Source organism: Tachyglossus aculeatus, chromosome 26, assembly GCF_015852505.1.
Source record: "Tachyglossus aculeatus isolate mTacAcu1 chromosome 26, mTacAcu1.pri, whole genome shotgun sequence".
NCBI classification, from domain to species: Eukaryota; Metazoa; Chordata; class Mammalia; order Monotremata; family Tachyglossidae; genus Tachyglossus; species Tachyglossus aculeatus.
In genome coordinates, this window is record NC_052091.1 from 1,493,674 (window position 1) to 1,511,876 (window position 18,203).

An 18,203-nucleotide genomic window follows, 5' to 3' on the forward strand; every position below is an offset into this window, starting at 1 on the left:
TGCCACACTGCTCCCCCCTTACCAGTGTACCTAGGCTAGCTCCCCCCACTTACCAGAATACCTAGCTCCCCCCCCTTACCAGAAACCTGGGCCAGTTACCCCTGCCCCCCACCTATGCCACAGTTCCCTCCTTACAGAGTACCTGACCCAGCTACCCCTCCTTCCCCTGCCTGTGCCACACTGCCAACCCCTTCCAGTGTACCTGGCTCAACTGCCCCTAATGCCCTTGCCCCTACTACACTGCTCCCCCCTTTAGAGTATATGGCCCAGCTCCCTTCCCCCCTTTACAGCATATATAGCCCAGCTCCCCCTGCCCCATTTGTCATGCTGCTCCCCCAAGCCATAGTAACCACGTAACTCAGGGGCTGACAGCCTAGTAGGGAGAAAGGGGTAACCCCCCGCCCCAAACCTTTCCCTCTCCCCCCCACCAAGGAGAAATGTCATCACCAGGACAGAGAGCAGAGGGTAGGTGTGTATAGAGGTTGCACAGTATTTAATAGACAGATAGACAGAACAGGTATGAAGGGGCACAGCTGGTCTCAGGGCATGTTAGAAGCGGTGTGGCACATGGATGGAACTCCCTGCTCTCCAGGGCCCCTGTCAGCTAAAATTGGAGTGCCCTTCTTCCCCTCCACCCCCGCTGGCTGGGGGCTCGGGGACTAAGGGCCGGAGCGGCGGCTCTGTGGTCAGTGTCGGCGGGGTGGGAGTGGGGGAAGGGGAGCTGATAGCCGCCAGTTGTCCAGACATGAGGCACAGATAGGCCTTCTGGGAGCCCAAACCTCCACCATGCCGTGAGCTCCTTAAGGGCAGGGATCATGTCTATCCACCCACGCTGTTGTGCTGGACTCTCCCAAGCGCTTAGTACAGCCCTCGCCCCACCGCAAGCGCTCAATAAATTCCATTGATTGTGGTCACCAGTCCCTCATGCTCGTGCTGGCTCTCTCCTTGGTCCCGCAGCAGGGGAGGGGGATGGAGGGATGGGCAGGGACCCCTGGCTGGGGCGAGGGCAGCCCCCCCCGGGCTCACCATCCAGACATTCCAGAGGGCAGGGCAGGAGGAGAGCCCATCCTGTCCACCCCCAGGCCCGATGAGGTTGGACTCATGCTAGGGCCTGTCCCTTGGGCTCCGGGCCCCAGTGCTGGAGCCTGCTGGGAGGGGGCTGCAGTCCCTGTCTCCCCTGATGTGGGGGTCCAGCTTCAGGCTCAGTGGCAGGCCTGGAAGGCTGGGGGCTTGTGGGTGGGGGACAGCAGGAGCCTCTGACTATACTCAGTTGGGAGAAGCCCCCCACCCCCACTCCCAAGCAGGGGCTGGAAAAGGGGAGGTTGACAGCATCCCCTGCTGTAGGGGGGGGGCTTCACTTATCAATCTGTCCCTCAAAACACGGGGCAGACTGAGTCAAGGGCCAGGGCTTGTGCACCTACATTCCCCCTGGGGGCCTGGATAGATTGACCTCCATCCTCCTCTGTCTCCCCGTCCCCTGTATCCCGACAGCTCCCCCGTTCTGCCTCTCAGCGCCCCTCAGCAGGGGCCGCGTGACCATTGGATGGGGTTGCTAGGCCGGGCCGGGGGGCCTCTGGGGGGCTGTCACCCACACTGCTCCGTGAAGAGTTCAGCTCCATCTCCTCACCCCAGTCAGACACGGGCTGGTAGCCTTTGGCTGGAGAGAAGGGGCTGGAGGGCTTAGCGCCCTGGATCTGAGGGCTGGGGGGCTTAGCGCCCTGGCTCTGGGGGCTGGGACCAGGACTGGGGCTGGGGTTGGGGCTGGACAGCTGGACTTGTGAGCAATGGCCCTCCCCATCCCCTTTCCCGCCCTCCTCCTCTTCCTCTTCTTCCTCCTCCTCCTCTTCCATAGAGTCTTCCCCGCTGCGCTCCTCTTCCTCTTCCTCCTCCACCTCCTCCTCCCCATCCTCACTCACATCTTCCCACTGATCCTCATCCTCTTCAGGGGAGGGGGAGGGGGCCAGGTGACTGTTGGGGGTCTCTGAGGGGCCGGGGTCCTTGGCCTACAGGGAGCAGAGGAGAGCAACGAAGGAGTTAGAAGTGGGACCCTCTCCCCCCACAACCCACGCACTTCCAGCCTCCATTCCCGGTGTGCACCGAAGCCAGGGGCTGAGGAAGGCCCAGTCCTGCCCTCGTGGAGTTTACTATCCGGCGGGGGAGCGCGGCAGCCCACAGGCTGCTGGACGCGTGGTAGGGAAGGGACTGTTGGTTGACCTCTCCCCACCTGGAGACTCCTAGCCGCCCCCACCTAATCCATCAACAGCATTTTCCCACACTGAGCCTAGGGAGCTTCCAGGTGACAAATTAATCATCCCCGTCCCCCCTCCCACCTAGAGGGGTTCTGGCCCCACCCCCACTTTGTCCCATCACCTGTGGGGGGGGGGGCCCCCCCCCCCCCCGCCCCTCCTCCACAGCCCCACACACCTCGGGACCCCGGCCAAGCGCGGCCGTCTCCTCCTCGGCCCCTGGAGGCTCCGGCGGGGTGGGCTTCTCCTCCTGTCCCTCTTCCTCCTCCTGCTCCCACCGGTCGTCATGGTGGCTGCTCGGTCACGGGGGCAGCAAGGTTAGGGCGGCAGCGGCAGAGCCGGGGAGGGTCTTTTCATCCTCCCCTCCGATCCGCTGCCCGATTTCATTTAGGCTGCTCCCTACACTTCCACCTGCTTTTATTTTGCTCTGAGGCCTGACCCCACTCACTCCCCACCTCCACAACGGAGCTCAGCCGCATCTGGGCCCCAGCGGCCAACCCCAAAAACCAGCATCGGCCCCTGGGGTCCCCTCGTCGGTAACCTTCCCCGCTCCCACGGATGGACGGAGGGCAGACGGGGGGCACCCCTGGCCCGGCCTTACCTGTAGGAGGCCTTGCTGGGTCCCCTGGCCCGGGCCCGCTGCTTCCGGCGATGGGACCCGGTGGCCTGATGCTCCGACAGGAACTCCCTGAAGGTCGGGGGCTTGGGGGGCCGGGCACTGGCCACATCTGCGGAGAGACATTCATTCATTTGATTGTATTTATTGAGCGCTTTCTGTATGCAAAGGACTGTACTAAGCACTTGGGAGAGTGCACTAGAACAATAAACCGGTACGTTCCCTGACTACAATGAGCTTACAGTCTAGACGGGGAGGCAGGCATTAATACAAACAAATAATAATAATTATGGTATCTGTTAAGCACTTACTATATGCCAGGCACTGTTCTTAGCACTGGGGTACATACAAGGTAATCAGATTGGACTCAGTCCCTGTCCCACATGGGACTCACAGTCTTAGTCCCCATTTACAGATGAGGTAACAGAGGCCTAGAGAAATGAAGTGACTTGCCCGAGGTCACACAGCAGACAAGTGGCGGAGCCGGGATTAGAACCCACGTCCTCTGACTCCCAAGCCCGGGCTCTTGCCTCTCGGCCGTGCGGAGCCCCAGTCTCCGGAGATGGTCTGTCCCCTCCATGGGCTCTGAACTTCCTGAGCCCCCCACCCCTTCAACCCCCGAGGGCTCTGCCACTCCCTGGGATGCCCCGCACAGAGACAGGACAGCAGACCCGGGCATGGGGGCGGTGCCTCCATCCCTCCTCTAGTGCTAAGCTTCTCACTCTGCCTCGATTTCACCTGTCTCACCTCCAACCCCTTGCCCACATCCTGCCTCTGTCTTGGAACGCCCTCCCTCCTCAAATCCTACAGGCAATTACTCTCCTCCCCTTCAGAGCCTTATTGAAGGCCCATCTCCTTAGGAGAAGCAGCGTGGCTCAGCGGAAAGAGCCCGGGCTTTGGAGTCAGAGGTCGTGGGTTCAAATCCCGGCTCCGCCAACTGTCAGCTGTGTGACTTTGGGCAAGTCACTTCACTTCTCTGTGCCTCAGTTCCCTCATCTGGAAAATGGGGATGAAGACTGTGAGCCCCCCATGGGACAGCCTGATCACCCTGTAACCTCCTCAGTGCTTAGAACAGTGCTTTGCACATAGTAAGCGCTTAATAAATGCCATCATTATTATCTCCTCCGAGGCCTTCCCAAACTAAGTCCCACTTTTCCTCATCTCCCACTCCCTTCCGCGTCACCGTGACCTGCCCCCTTTGCTCTGCCCCGTCCCAGGCCCGCAACACTCATGTCTATATCTGTCATTACATTTACTTGTACTGATGATGATGTCTGTCTCCCCCTCTCTAGACTGCAGGCTCATTGTGGGCAGGGAATGCCACTGTTTATTGCTGTATTGTCCTTTCCCAGCACTTAGTACAGCACTCTGCCCACAGTAAGCGCTCAATAAATACGACTGACTGAACGAATAAATGAGGAGCCAGCTCTCAGTCCTTCCAAGCCATCGGAGACGGCGTCCGGCCCCAAGGCCGCGGCTGGAATACTTACCTTGCCGGCTGGTGGGCTCGGGGGCTGGGGCTGAGGCGTCTTGGAACCTGGAATGGGGGAAAAAGCAAAGTGGGAGCAGAGTAAGAGCAGAGCAGAGGAGGCAGGACAGGGACAACAAGCTGGGGGTGGAGGACTGGAGAGAAAAGGGAGTAGTTCTCATCATCATCATCATCAATCGTATTTATTGAGCGCTTACTATGTGCAGAGCACTGTACTAAGTGCTTGGGAAGTACAAATTGGCAACATATAGAGACAGTCCCTACCCAACAGTGGGCTCACAGTCTGAAAGGGGGAGACAGAGAACAAAACCAAACATACTAACAAAATAAAACAAATAGGATAGATATGTACAAGTAAAATAAATAAATAAATTCTCCATTAAACTGGAAGCTCCTTGAGGGCAGAGATCAGGTTAACTACCTCTTGTACTATTATTATTATTATTATTAATAATGGTATTTATTAAGCACTTACTGTGCGCCAGGCACCATACTAAGCGCTGGGATGGATACGAGCGAATAGGGTGGGACACAGTCCTTTGTCCCAGGTGGGGCTTAAAAGTCTCAATCCCCATTTTCCAGATGAGGAAACTGAGGCCCAGAGAAGTGAAGCGACTTGCCCAAGGTCACACAGCGGGCAAGTGGTGGATCCGGGATTAAACCCATGACCTTCTGGCTCCCAGGCTTGTATTCTAGCCATTACGCCATGCTGATTCTATTCTCACATGCTTAGTGTAGCACCAGGGACAGAGTATGCAACCACATAAATTCTGATGATGATGATGATGAGGGGAGCGGAGGGGAGACAGAGGAGTAGGAATAAGGAGAAGAAGAAACAGCACAAGCCTGGAAGTCAGAGGGCCTGAGTTCTAATCCCAGCTCTCCCACCTGTGTGCTGTGTGACCTTGGGCAAGTCAGTTAACCTCTCTGGGCCTCAGTTACCTCATCTACAAAGTGGGGATTATGACTATAATAATAATAATGATGGTATTTATTAAGCGCTTACCCTGTGCAAAGCCATGCTGCCTCTCTATGAGCCCTCTGCAGAACACAGACTGTGTCGAACCTGTTGTGTCTATCTTAGTGTTTGATACAGTGCCTGGCACATGATAAGGCCTTAACAAATACCAGAGGGGGTGAGGCAGTGGGGGAGAGGGAGGGACATTTGGGGGAGATGGGTTGGGGAAAGATGGGGGATGAAAGGGAGTAGAGATAAAGGATGAAGCAGCATGGATCACTGGAAAGAGCACGGGCTTCAAAGTCAGAGTTCATGGGTTCAAATCCCGGCTCTGCCAATTGTCAGCTGTGTGACGTTGGGCAGCTCACTTAACTTCTCTGTGCCTCAGTTACCTCATCTGTGAAATGGGGGTTAAGACTGGGAGCCCCACGTGGGACAACCTGATCACCTTGTAACCTCCCCAGTGCTTAGGAACAGTGCTTTGCACAAAGTAAGTGCTTAATAAATGCCATCATTATCATTATTATTATTATTATTATTATAAAGGAAAGAGATAGGGGAGAGGTAGAGGGTGATGGGGGAGAGATGGGCTGGGGAAAGAGGAGGGGAGTGGGGGATAGATGAGACGGGGTGAAAATTGGGGGAGATAATAATAATGATGGCATTTATTAAGCGCTTACTATGTGCAAAGCACTGTTCTAAGCGCTGGGGAGGTTACAAGTTGATCAGGCTGTCCCACGGGGGGCTCACAGTCTTAATCCCCATTTTACAAATAGGTAACTGAGGCACAGAGAAGTGAAGTGATAAGAGGAAGCGGTGGGGAAGCAGTGAGGGAGAGATGGGAGAGCAATATGGGGAGGTGGGGCAAAAAGAGAGATGAGGGGAGAAGCGGGGAGGTGGGGGAGAGGGGAAGGCAGGGGAAAAACACTCACATTCTGTCTGTTTTCTCAGCATCCCATTCGCGTCGCCACTGGCCCGTGGGCTTGCGGTGCCGCTGCAGGCGTTCCTGATCTATCTGCTCCCGCTCCTGCTTCCAGCGCACGTACTCCGCCCGCTCCCGCCCCGTCATGGACAGCGTGATATCCCCGCCCACGCCGGACCGGGGCCCTGCCCGCCGGCCCTGGGGAATACCGGACCGTGCGGGTCAGGACCGGGGTCCGGCTGGACCCCTTGCCGCCTCGTGGCCCTCCTGCTAACCCCCCCACGCCCTCGCCCCCAGGGACCCACGTGGCGCTCCTGCTGCCGCTCCAGCCCACTGCGCACGCGGTCGAAGTCCGCTCCGCCCCAGTTGCGCCCGTGCCTCCGGCTGCCTTGCCGCCGATCCCGCTCTGGCTCCTGCAGCGGCCCGTTCCGGCGCGGGTCGTCCAGAAAGTTCCTCACGGGATTCTTCTCCCGCAGCCCATCCTGCAGGGGTGGGGAAAGCGAGGGCTCAGGCCCAGCTGAGCCTCCCGCTGCAGGATCCAGGGGCCGGCCCGTGGCCTCCAAATCCCCCCACTCACCCTCTGGTTCCTCTCGTATTCCGCAATCTTCTCCATCTCCTCATTCATCTTCTCGATGTTCTGCCTCCGCCGCTCCTCCCACTCCTGGCGGGGACAAGCAACCGTTTAGGAGCGGTAACCCGCTCTGCTATCTGGCCTTCCTCAGGCCTGCGGGGCAGTTAGGCAGAATAATAATTAATAATAATATTTGTTAGGGGCTCACTAGGTGCCAAGCACTGTACTAAGCGCGGGGGTGAATGCACACAAATTGGGTTGGACGCGGTCCCCATCCCACGCGGGGCTCACAGTCTCAATCCCCATTTTACTGATGAGGCAACTGAGGCGCAGATAAGTGATTCAAGGCCCTGCTGAGAGCTCACCTCCTCCAGGAGGCCTTCCCAGACTGAGCCCCTTCTTTCCTCTCCCCCTCGTCCCCCTCTCCATCCCCCCGTCTTACCTCCTTCCCTTCCCCACAGCACCTGTATATATGTATATATGGTTGTACATATTTATTACTCTATTTATTTATTTATTTATTTATTTTACTTGTACATTTCTATCCTACTTATTTTATTTTGTTGGTATGTTTGGTTCTGTTCTCTGTCTCCCCCTTTTAGACTGTGAGCCCACTGTTGGGTAGGGACTGTCTCTATGTGATGCCAATTTGTACTTCCCAAGTGCTTAGTACAGTGCTCTGCACATAGTAAGCGCTCAATAAATACGATTGATTGATTGATTGATTTGGCCAGAGTTACACAGCAGACATGTGGCAGAGCCAGGATTAGAACCCATGTCCTTCTGATTCCCAGGCCCGCGCTCTCTCCACCAAGCCATGCCGTTTCGCTACTACGCCACGCTGCTTCCACGCCGTCGCCCCCCCCCCCCCCCCCCCCCACCTTCCAGGCCCGGTGCCCCGGCCAATACCTTTGATCTGCGGTCCGGTCCACCTGTCACCGCGGCATCTCCAGCCCCCAGGGCGGCTCCCCGGCCACGGCCCCGCCGCCCCCGGCCTCCGGCCAGCTCACCCTGGCCTGGCTCATCCCCGCCCCCCGCCCCGTCCCGGCAGGCTCGCTCGCCCCGCGCTGAGTGGCTGGAGGAGTAGGTGCCAGCCCGGCTCCCTCCACCTCCTCCCTTCTGGAGTGGGCTGTGCCCGCCCTTCTGGCTGCCAGAAGGCCGGGGGGCAGCCGGGGACCGCCTCTCCGCCGCTGTCGACTTCTCCTGGGTTGGGGGGGGCCGCGGGGGGAGAGAGAGAAAAGGAGTCAGACGAAGGAAAGTGTCCCAGCCCCCTCCCCCTAATCCTAACCCCTTGGAACTAATAGTAATAATAACTGTGGCATCTGTTCAGTGCTTACTATGTGCCAGGCACTGTACTAAGCTCTGGGGCAGATATAAGGTAAACAGGTTGGACCCAGTCCCTGTCCAACATTAGGCTCACAGTCTTAATTCCCATTTTTTACAGCTGAGGGAACTGAGGCACAGAGAAGTGACTTGCCCAGGGTCACACAACAGACACGGGGTGGAATTGGGATTAGAACCCAGGCCCGTGCTCTAGCCACCGGGCCATGGTGCTTCTCCAGGCCCCTTGGTCCCATTGCCCCTTCCCAACCCCTCAGCACCCCATTCCCCCGACAACGGTCCCTCCCCACCCCCTGGGCGCAGCCCCCACCTCCACAGTGACAGAGAAATTCTCCTTCTCACTCCGTCTCCGCTCCAGGTCAGCCTCAGCCGGGCGGTTCTTTCGAGGCCCGGTCACCGCGATGCCCTCCCGCTCGGCCTGCTTGCGGTCCTCTTCGATCTCCTGTGCAGGGAGAGGACGCTGCATCCCCTCAGCCCCCGTCCCTGTCCCCAGAGAGCGGTCCTCCGCAACGGGGAACGGACACAGGACTTCGCCCCCCATCACCCCCTGCCTCTGTCCTCCTCCATCTCGCAAGGGGAGTGGAGGCTGTAAACGCATCCCTGCACAGCACCCTTCTCCTCACCGCCATCCCCCGGGCCCCGCTTCGGGCTGGGGTGTTGTCCTCCCCAGTTTCAAAGAGAAGCAGCATGGCCTGGTGGCAAGAGCATAGGCCTGAGAGACAGACGACCTCGATCCTAATCCCAGTTCCATCACTTGTCTGCCCTACTATCTTGGGAAAGTCGATTAACTTCTCTGTACCTCAGTTTCCTCATCTGTGACATGGGGATTCATTCATTCATTCAATTGTATTTATTGAGCGCTTACTGTGTGCACAGCACTGTACTAAGTGCTTGGGAAGTACAAGTTGGACAACATATAAAGACAGTCCCTACCCAAAAACCAGCTCACAGTCTAGAAGGGGGAGACAGACAACAAAACATGTAGACAGGTGTCAAATTTGTCAGAACAAATAGAATTAAAGCTATATGCAAATCATTAAATACAATAGTAAATATGTACAAGTAAAATAGAGTAATGAATCTGTACAAATATATATACAAGTGCTGTGGGGAGGGGAAGGAGGTAGGACGGAGGGGGGTCATAGGGAATACCTGTTCTCTCTCCCCCCACCTAGACTGTAAGCCACATGTGGGCAAGAGACTGTCTGATCTGATTATCTTGTATCTAAGTCAGTATTTGGCCCTTAGTAAGTGCTTAATAATGCAGCTATTATTTTATTGATAATATATTGATAATATTGTATTATTAATTAAAATAGTAGCTTTATTGATCATTATCATCATCGTTATTATTCACAGCGCTCCTGAAATCTCAGTTCCATCATGAGGCTTTTCCCAATTATCTGCCTAACCTGCCCCGACTATGAACTTGTGTATTCCCACCCACCCAGGGCACATCTGAACTGATCAACTTATACATCCTAATACTAGACCACTCACTCATCTACATATTTATCTTTATTCTCTTCTAGCTGTAAATTACTTTGTGTCTTTCTCCCTAACTAAACCACAAGTTCCTTGAGGTCAGGCAGACAGCGTGTCTCCTAACTCTATGGTGCTCTCCCAAGTACTCAAAATAACGCTCTGCCCACAATGAGTGTTCAGTAAAAACCATTGATGCCTAAATGACCAACTTGCACAACTTGCAAATGCACAACTCAGCCCCAATCAATCAATTATATTTATTAAGCGCTTACTGTGTGCAGAGCATTGTACTAAGCGCTTGGGAAGTACAAGTTGAAGTGCTCAAGTCCCTTGGGGAACAGGTCTAGGGAGTGGAGACCCAGCCCTGCCCCACCAAAGACCTTCCCCTCCCGACGTAGCCTGCATCCACCTAGTAATAATAATAATAATAATGGTATTTATTAAGCACTTACTATATAATAATAATAATGATGATGGCATTGTTAAGCGCTTACTATGTGCCAGGCACTGTTCTAAGCGCTGGGGTACATACAAGGCAATCAGGTTGGAACACAGTCCCTGTCCCACATGGGGCTCACAGTCTTAATTCCCATTTTACAGGTGAGGTAGCTCAGGCCCAGAGAAGTGAAGTGACTTGTCCAAGGTCCCACAGCAGAGCTGGGATCAGAACACATGACCTTCTGATTCCCAGGTCCGTGCTCCATCCATTAATAATAATAATAATAATAATAATGATGATGGCATTTATTAAGCGCTTACTATGTGCTAAGCACGCCATTACTCCACGCTGCTTTTCGCTATGCCCTGTTAATTAGAATCCACGTCCTTCTGAGTCCCAGGTCCGTGCTCCATCCATTAATAATAATAATAATGATGGCATTTATTAAGCGCTTACTATGTGCAAAGCACTCCATTACGCCACGCTGCTTTTCACTATGCCCTGTTAATTAGAATCCACGTCCTTCTGATTCCCAGGTCCGTGCTCCATCCATTAATAATAATAATAATAATAATGATGGCATTTATTAAGCGCTTACTATGTGCAAAGCACTCCATTACGCCACGCTGCTTTTCGCTATGCCCTGTTAATTAGAATCCACGTCCTTCTGAGTCCCAGGTCCGTGCTCCATCCATTAATAATAATAATAATGATGGCATTTATTAAGCGCTTACTATGTGCAAAGCACTCCATTACGCCATGCTGCTTTTCGCTATGCCCTGTTAATTAGAATCCACGTCCTTCTGATTCCCAGGCCAGTGCTCTTATCCATTTGGCCATGCTGCTTCTTGGCTGGGCATCACCCCTCTTCCCCACACAGGCCCTGACTGGACCGGGGAACAGACTGCATCAGTCGAGGTGAGGGGACCACGGATGCCCTTGGTCGGGGGGACGGGGCGGGCACCTGGTAACGCCGGATCAGGGCCTCATTCTTCTTGCGCAGAGCTTCTATGCGCTTGTCCAGCTCCGCATCCTTCTCCTCCTTCGACCTCAGGTCCAGCGTGGCAGACTAGAGACAGGGGCAGGATGGTGGGAGCTGCCACATTCGCCCTGTTCGTCCTGTCTGCCCATCCCGCCACACATTCAGAGCCCATCTTACCATGTCGCTGGCTTGGAAGGGGTCACAGGGACACCCGCCAGCTGCGACAGCAGTGGGTCAGGGGATCCCCTGGGATTCCAGCTCCAAGGGTCCGTGCTAGGGGAAAAAGAACAGATGGGGGTAGTCCCTCCACCCCCCCAAATTCATTCATTCATTCAATTGTATTTACTGAGCACTTACTGTGTGCAGAGCACTGTACTATAGTGCTTGGAAAGTACATTTGGCAACAAATAGAGACAATCCCTACCAAAGGGCTCACAGTCTAGAAGGGGGGAGACACACAACAAAACAAAACAAAGCAAGTGGACAGGCAGCAATAGCATCAATGTAAATACATAAATATACATCATTAACAAAAATAGAATAAAAAATATGTACATATATACACAAGTGCTGTGGGGCAAGGAGGGGGGTAGAGCAGAGGGAGGGAGTAGGGGCGATGGGGGAAGGGAGATGGAGCAGAGGAAAAGGGGGACTCAGTTTGGGAAGGCCTCCTGGATGAGGTGGGCTCTCAGTCGGGTTTTGAAAGAGGGAAATGTGCTCGTTTAGCGAATGTGAGGAGGGAGGGCATTCCAGGACAGAGGTAGGATGTGGGCCAGGGGTCGATGGCGGGACAGGCGAGAACGAGGCCCACTGAGGAGGTAAGTGGCAGAGGAGTGGAGTGTGTGGGCTGGGCTGGAGAAGGAGAGAAGGGAGGTGAAGTAGCAGAGGGTAAGGTGATGGAGAGCTTTGAAGCCAACAGTAAGGAGTTTTTGCTTCATGCGAAGGTTGATGGGCAACCACTGGAAATTTTGGGGGGGTGGGGGGTGGTGACATGCCCAGACCGTTTCTGTAGAAAGATAATCTGGGCAGCAGAGTGAAGTATAGACTGAAGTGGGGAGAGACAGGAGGTTGGGTGATCAGAAAGGAATCGTTCAGAAAGGAATCCCCAAGTCGTTGCCCCCACCACCACCACCCAACACTACCTTTTTTGTCCCTTCCCCTGAATTCTGTCCTAACACACACACACAATCCCCTCCACCCTCCTCGAGCCCATCCTCTAGTACCTGAAGGTACTAACCCCACTCCCTATCCACCTCATCCTATCCCCTCACACCTGGGAGTGCTAGCCCCGACTCCTGTCCTCTGTCCCCATCCTCTAGCACCTGAGTTTAATCATAATAACGGTATTTGTTAAGCACTTACTATGTGCCAAGCACTGTTCTAAACCCCACTCCCTGTCCACCTCATCCTATCCCCTCACACCTGGGAGTGCTAGCCCCAACCCCTGTCCTCTGCCCCATCCTTTAGCACCTGAGTGTAATAATAATCTCCATCTCTGCCCCTGCTCTCTCTCTCTCTCTCCCGTCAGGCTCGTGTCTCCTCCTGCCTTCAGGACATCTCCATCTGGATGTCTGCCTGCCATCTAAAACTCAATATGTCCAAGACTGAACTCCTTATCTTCCCTCCCAAACCCTGCCCTCTCCCTGACTTTCCCATCACTGTAGATGGCACTACCATCCTTCCCGTCTCACAAGCCTGCAACCTTGGAGTCATCCTCGACTCCAAGCTAGCTCTCTTCCTCCCTTCAAGGCCCTGCTGAGAGCTCACCTCCTCCAGGAGGCCTTCCCACACTGAGCCCCTTCCTTCCTCTCCCCCTCGTCCCCCCTCCATCCCACCTCCTTTGTACATACTTATTACTCTATTTACTTATTTATTTATTTTACTTGTACAAATCTATTCTATTTATTTTATTTTGTTAGTATGTTTGGTTTTGTTCTGCCTCCCCCTTCTAGACTGTGAGCCCACTGTTGGGTAGGGGCCGTCTCTATACGTTGCCAACTTGTACTTCCCAAGCGCTTAGTACAGCGCTCTGCACACAGGAAGCGCTCAATAAATACGATTGATTGATTGATTGATTCTAAACCCCGCCCCCATCCACCTCATGGTGTCCCTTCACACCTGGGGGTGCTCGCCCCGCCCCCATCCTCTGGCACGTGAGCGTCCTAACCCCGCCCCCTGCGCGCCTCGTCCAATCCCCTCGCACCTGAGCGTCCTAACCCCGCCCCCTGCGCGCCTCGCCCAATCCCCTCGCACCTGAGCGTCCTAACCCCGGCCCCTGCGCTCCTCGTCCAAACCCCTCAAACCTGAGCGCTCTAACCCCGCCCCCTGCGCTCCTCGCCCAATCCCCTCGCACCCGAGCGCCCTAACCCCGCCCTCTGCGCTCCTCGCACCTGAGCGTTCTAACCCCGCCCCCTGCGCTCCTCGCCCAATCCCCTTGCACCTGAGCGCCCTAACCCCGCCCCCTGCGCGCCTCGCCCAATCCCCTCGCACCTGAGCGCTCTAACCCCGCCCCCTGCGCTCCTCGCCCAATCCCCTCGCACCTGAGCTTCCTAACCCCGCCCCCTGCGTTCCTCGCCGAATCCCCTCGCACTTGAGCGTTCTAACCCCGCCCCCTGCGCGCCTCGTCCAACCCCCTCGCACCTGAGCGTCCTAGCCCCGCCCCCTGCGCGCCTCGTCCAACCCCCTCGCACCTGAGCGTCCTAGCCCCGCCCCCTGCGCCCCTCGTCCAATCCCCTCGCACCTGAGCGTCCTAACCCCGCCCCCTGCGCTCCTCGCCCAATCCCCTCGCACCTGAGCGTCCTGGCCCCGCCCCCGCCGAACCACGTGGTTCCCCCCGGGCCCCGCCCCCTCCCTCCCCTCCCTCCGCGGTGGGCGCGTCCCGCCCCCGGCCTCCGCGGCCCCGGGCCCCGAGCCGGGCGCGGCCCCGAGCGAGGCGCGCCCCCGACGCGCGCCCCCGACGCGCGGCCCCTCACCGGCGGCCCCGAGCCCGCGCCGCCCGGCCCGGGGCTCCCCTGTCCCTCGCCGACAGCTCTAGTCGTCACTTCCGGCTCCCCCCCCGCGGAGAAGGGGCTGACTTCCGGTCCCGCCTCCCGGAAGGGGCGGGACAAAGGGAGCCGCTCTTAAAGGGGAAGCCGCCCTCCTTCTTCCCGCCATTAGCTCCCAGTCCTTTTTGTGGTGTGTTTCGTCTGGGAGGATCCCGCCTTTATTATTATTATTATAATTATTAACATTGTTGTTAACATCATCGTCATCACGAGAAGCAGCGAGGCTCCGTGGAAAGAGCCCGGACTTGGGAGTCAGAGGTCCTGGGTTCTAATCCCAACCCCACCTGTATCTATGTCTATATGTTTGTACATATCTATTACTCTATTTATTTTACTTGTACATATCTATTCTATTTCTTTTATTTTGTTAGTATGTTTGGTTTTGTCTCCCCCTTTTAGACTGTGAGCCCACTGTTGGGTAGGGACTGTCTCTATATGTTGCCAACTTGTACTTCCCAAGCGCTTAGTACAGTGCTCTGCACACGGTAAGCGCTCAAAAGATACAATTGATTGACTCCGCCACATGTCTGCTGTGTGATCTTGGGCAAGTCACTTCACTTCTCTGGGCCTCATTCCCTCATCTGGAAAATGGGGATTAAGGCTGTGAGCCCCACGTGGGACAACCTGATCACCCTGTATCCTCCCCAGCGCTTAGAACAGTGCTTTGCACGTAGTAAGCACTTCATCATCACCATCATCAATCGTATTTATTGAGCGCTTACTATGTGCAGAGCACTGTACTAAGTGCTTGGGAAGTACAAGTTGGCAACATATGGAGACAGTCCCTACCCACCAGTGGGCTCACAGTCTAAAAGGGGGAGACAGAGAACAAAAACCAAACATACTAACAAAATAAATAGAATAGATATGTACAAATAAAATAGAGTAAAAAATATGTACAAACATATACAGGTGCTGTGGGGAAGGGAAGGAGGTAAGATGCGGGGGATGGAGAAGGGGACGAGGGGGAGAGGAAGGAAGGGGCTCAGTCTGGGAAGACAAATGCCAATTATTATTATTATTATTATTAGTGCTTACTGTGTGCAGAGCACTGTACTGAGCGCTGTCTAAGCTGTACTAAGCACTTAGTGGGACAACTAAGGTCCCACGAGGGGCTCTCAGTCTTCATCCCCATTGTACAGATGAGGTAACTGAGGCACAGAGAAGTCAAGTGACTTGTCCAAAGTCACACAGCTGACAAGCGGCGGAGTGGGGATTTGAACCTGTGACCTCTTGACTCCCAAGCCCTTGCTCTTTCCACTGAGCCACAATGCTTAGGCTGTGAGCCCCACCTGGGACAACCTGATCACCTTGTATCTACCACAGCGCTTAGAACAGTGCTGGGCACATAGTAAGTGCTTAACAAATGCCATCATTATTATTATCATCATTATCAGCTGATTATTCATTCCCCCTCCCTGCCCCACAACCCTTGTATACAAAACTTAGCAGCGTGTTTTAGTGGAAAGAGCCCGGGCTTGGGAGTCGGAAGTCATGGGTTCTAATTCCACCACTCCACCACTTGTCAGCTGTGTGACTTTGGGCAAATCACTTCACTTCTCTGTGCTTCAGTTACCTCATCTGGAAAATGGGGATTAAGACTGTGAGCCCCCCGTGGGACAACCTGATTACCTTTTACCTACCCCTAGCACTTGGAACAGTGCTTGGCACGTAGTGGGCGCTTAACAAATAACATCGTTATTGCCGAATTGTACTTTCCAAGCGCTTAGTACAGTGATCTGCACACAGAAAACAATAAATATGAGTAAATATGATTGAATGAAAAATCATAATTTTATGTATTTACATTGTCTGGCTTCCCCTCTAGTATATAAACTTGTGGGCAGGGATTGTGTCTTATATGTATTATTATTATTATTATGGTATTTATTAAGTGCTTAGTGCCAAGCACTGTTTTAAACACTGGGGTAGGTACAAGGTAGTCAGGTTGTCCCACTTGGAGCTCACAATGTTAATTCACATTTTACAGATGAGGTAACTGAAGCACAGAGAAGTTAAGTGGTTTGCCCCAGGCTACACAGCAGACAAATGGCAGAGCTGGATTAGAACCCACGTCCTCTGACTCCCAAGCCCTCTGACTCCCAAGCCCGGGCGCTTTCCTTTAAGCCATGCTGCTTCTCAATATATTGCCATATTGAACTCTCCAAAGCACACAGTAAGTACTCAATAAATACAATCGCTGACTAGTAATAATAGAAATAATAACTATGGCATTTGTTAAGCACTTACAATGTACCAGGTACTATACTAATCGTTGGGGAAGGTACAATCTAATCAGGTTAGACCCAGTCCCTGTTCCTCAGTGGGGTCACAGTCTTAATTCCCATTTTACAGATGAGGGAACTGAGGCACAGAGATGTTAAGCGATTTGTGCAAAGACACGCAGTTACTGTGCCTGGAATGTAATAAGCGCTTAACAAATACCAAAAAAACCCCCAAGAAACTAAGGCTTCGAAGGTGGGGAGAGTGATGGTCTGTTGGATATGAAGGAAGCAGAAGTTTCAGGCCAGAGGCAGGCTGTGGGCAGGAGGTTGGTGGCGAGACAGACAAGATTGAGGTACGGTGAGTAGGTTGGAGCTAGAGGAATCATCATCATCATCATCATCATCATCAATCGTATTTATTGAGCGCTTACTATGTGCAGAGCACTGTACTAAGCGCTTGGGAAGTACAAATTGGCAACATATAGAGACAGTCCCTACTCAACAGTGGGCTCACAATCTAAAAGGGAGACAGAGAACAAAACCAAACGCACTAACAAAATAAAATAAATAGAATAGATATGTACAAGTAAAATAAATAGAGTAATAAATATGTACAAACATATATACAGGTGCTGTGGGGAAGGGAAGGAGGTAAGGTCTCTGGGCCTCAGTTCCCTCATCGGGAAAATGGGGATGCCGACTGGGGGACAAGGTGATCCCCATCATCATCATCATCATCATCAATCATATTTATTGAGCGCTTACTATGTGCAGAGAAAATGCATAAGCAAATCTAATCCTAGCTTTTTTGCTGTGGCTTAACTGTGTGATAATATTCATTTTTGAAAACCAACACTGCTTTTAAACAGAATCAATCGTATTTATTGAGCGCTTACTATGTGCAGAGCACTGTACTAAGCGCTTGGGAAGTACAAATTGGCAACATATAGAGACAGTCCCTACCCAACAGTGGGCTCACAGTCTAAAAGGGGGAATGAATGAAGGAATGAAGGGCGAGTGCTGGGTTGTAGTAGGAAATTAATGAGGTAAGATAATAATAATAATAATAATAATGGCATTTATTAAGCGCTTACTATGTGCAAAGCACTGTTCTAAGCGCAGGGGAGGTTACAAGGTGATCAGGTTGTCCCTCGGGGGGCTCACAGTCTTCATCCCCATTTTATAGATGAGGGAACTGCGGCACAGAGAAGTGAAGTGACTGGCCCAAAGTTACACAGCTGACAATCGGCGGTGCCGGGATTTGAACCCATATATATGTTTGTACATGTTTATTACTCTATTTATTTATTTTACTTGTACATATCTATTCTATTTTATTTTGTTAGTATGTTTGGTTTTGTTCTCCGTCTCCCCGTTTTAGACTGTGAGCCCACTGTTGGGTAGGGACTGTCTCTATATGTTGCCAACTTGGACTTCCCAAGCGCTTAGTACAGTGCTCTGCACACAGTAAGCGCTCAATAAATACGATTGATTGATTGAACCCATGACTTCTGACTCCAAAGCCCGGGCTCTTTCCACTGAACTACACTGCTTCTCCAAGATAGGAGGGGACAAGGTGATCGAGTGCTTTAAAGCCGACGATACGGAGTTTCTGCTTGAGGCAGAGGTGGATGGGCAACCGCTGGAGGTTCTTGAGGAGTGGGGAACCATGGACTGAACGTTTTTGTAGAAAAATGATCAGCAGCGGAGTGGGTAGTGGCAGGAGGCAGGGAGGTCAGCAAAGAGGCTGAGGCAGTAATTGAAGTAGGGTAGGATAAGTGCTTGGATTAATGTAGGACAAGCACTTACGTGTAGTAATAATAATAATAATAATGGTATTTGTTAAGCGCTTACTATGTGCCAAGCACTGGGGGAATACAAGGTG

The 18,203-nt window shown here is 53.4% G+C and overlaps 1 protein-coding gene across 2 annotated transcripts; it reads right to left on the bottom strand.

The window, feature by feature from the left end:
• Positions 1-466: 466 nt before the first annotated feature.
• Positions 467-14,085, bottom strand: CCDC9 (coiled-coil domain containing 9). Of its 2 annotated transcripts, none has more exons than XM_038766833.1 (12): positions 14,022-14,085; positions 11,227-11,353; positions 11,032-11,136; positions 8,454-8,585; positions 7,712-8,005; positions 6,809-6,892; positions 6,537-6,713; positions 6,242-6,429; positions 4,353-4,399; positions 2,848-2,974; positions 2,425-2,539; positions 467-2,003 (listed from the first exon to the last, which is right to left on the bottom strand). In XM_038766833.1, exons 2-12 carry the CDS (start codon positions 11,227-11,229, stop codon positions 1,509-1,511), a joined length of 1,767 nt encoding a protein of 588 aa, XP_038622761.1. In that variant the 5' UTR covers positions 11,230-11,353; positions 14,022-14,085; the 3' UTR covers positions 467-1,508. The 2 variants fall into 2 exon arrangements, with proteins under 2 accessions (XP_038622761.1, XP_038622762.1); XM_038766834.1 differs by having other exon boundaries at positions 11,227-11,322; positions 14,022-14,065.
• Positions 14,086-18,203: the final 4,118 nt, after the last annotated feature.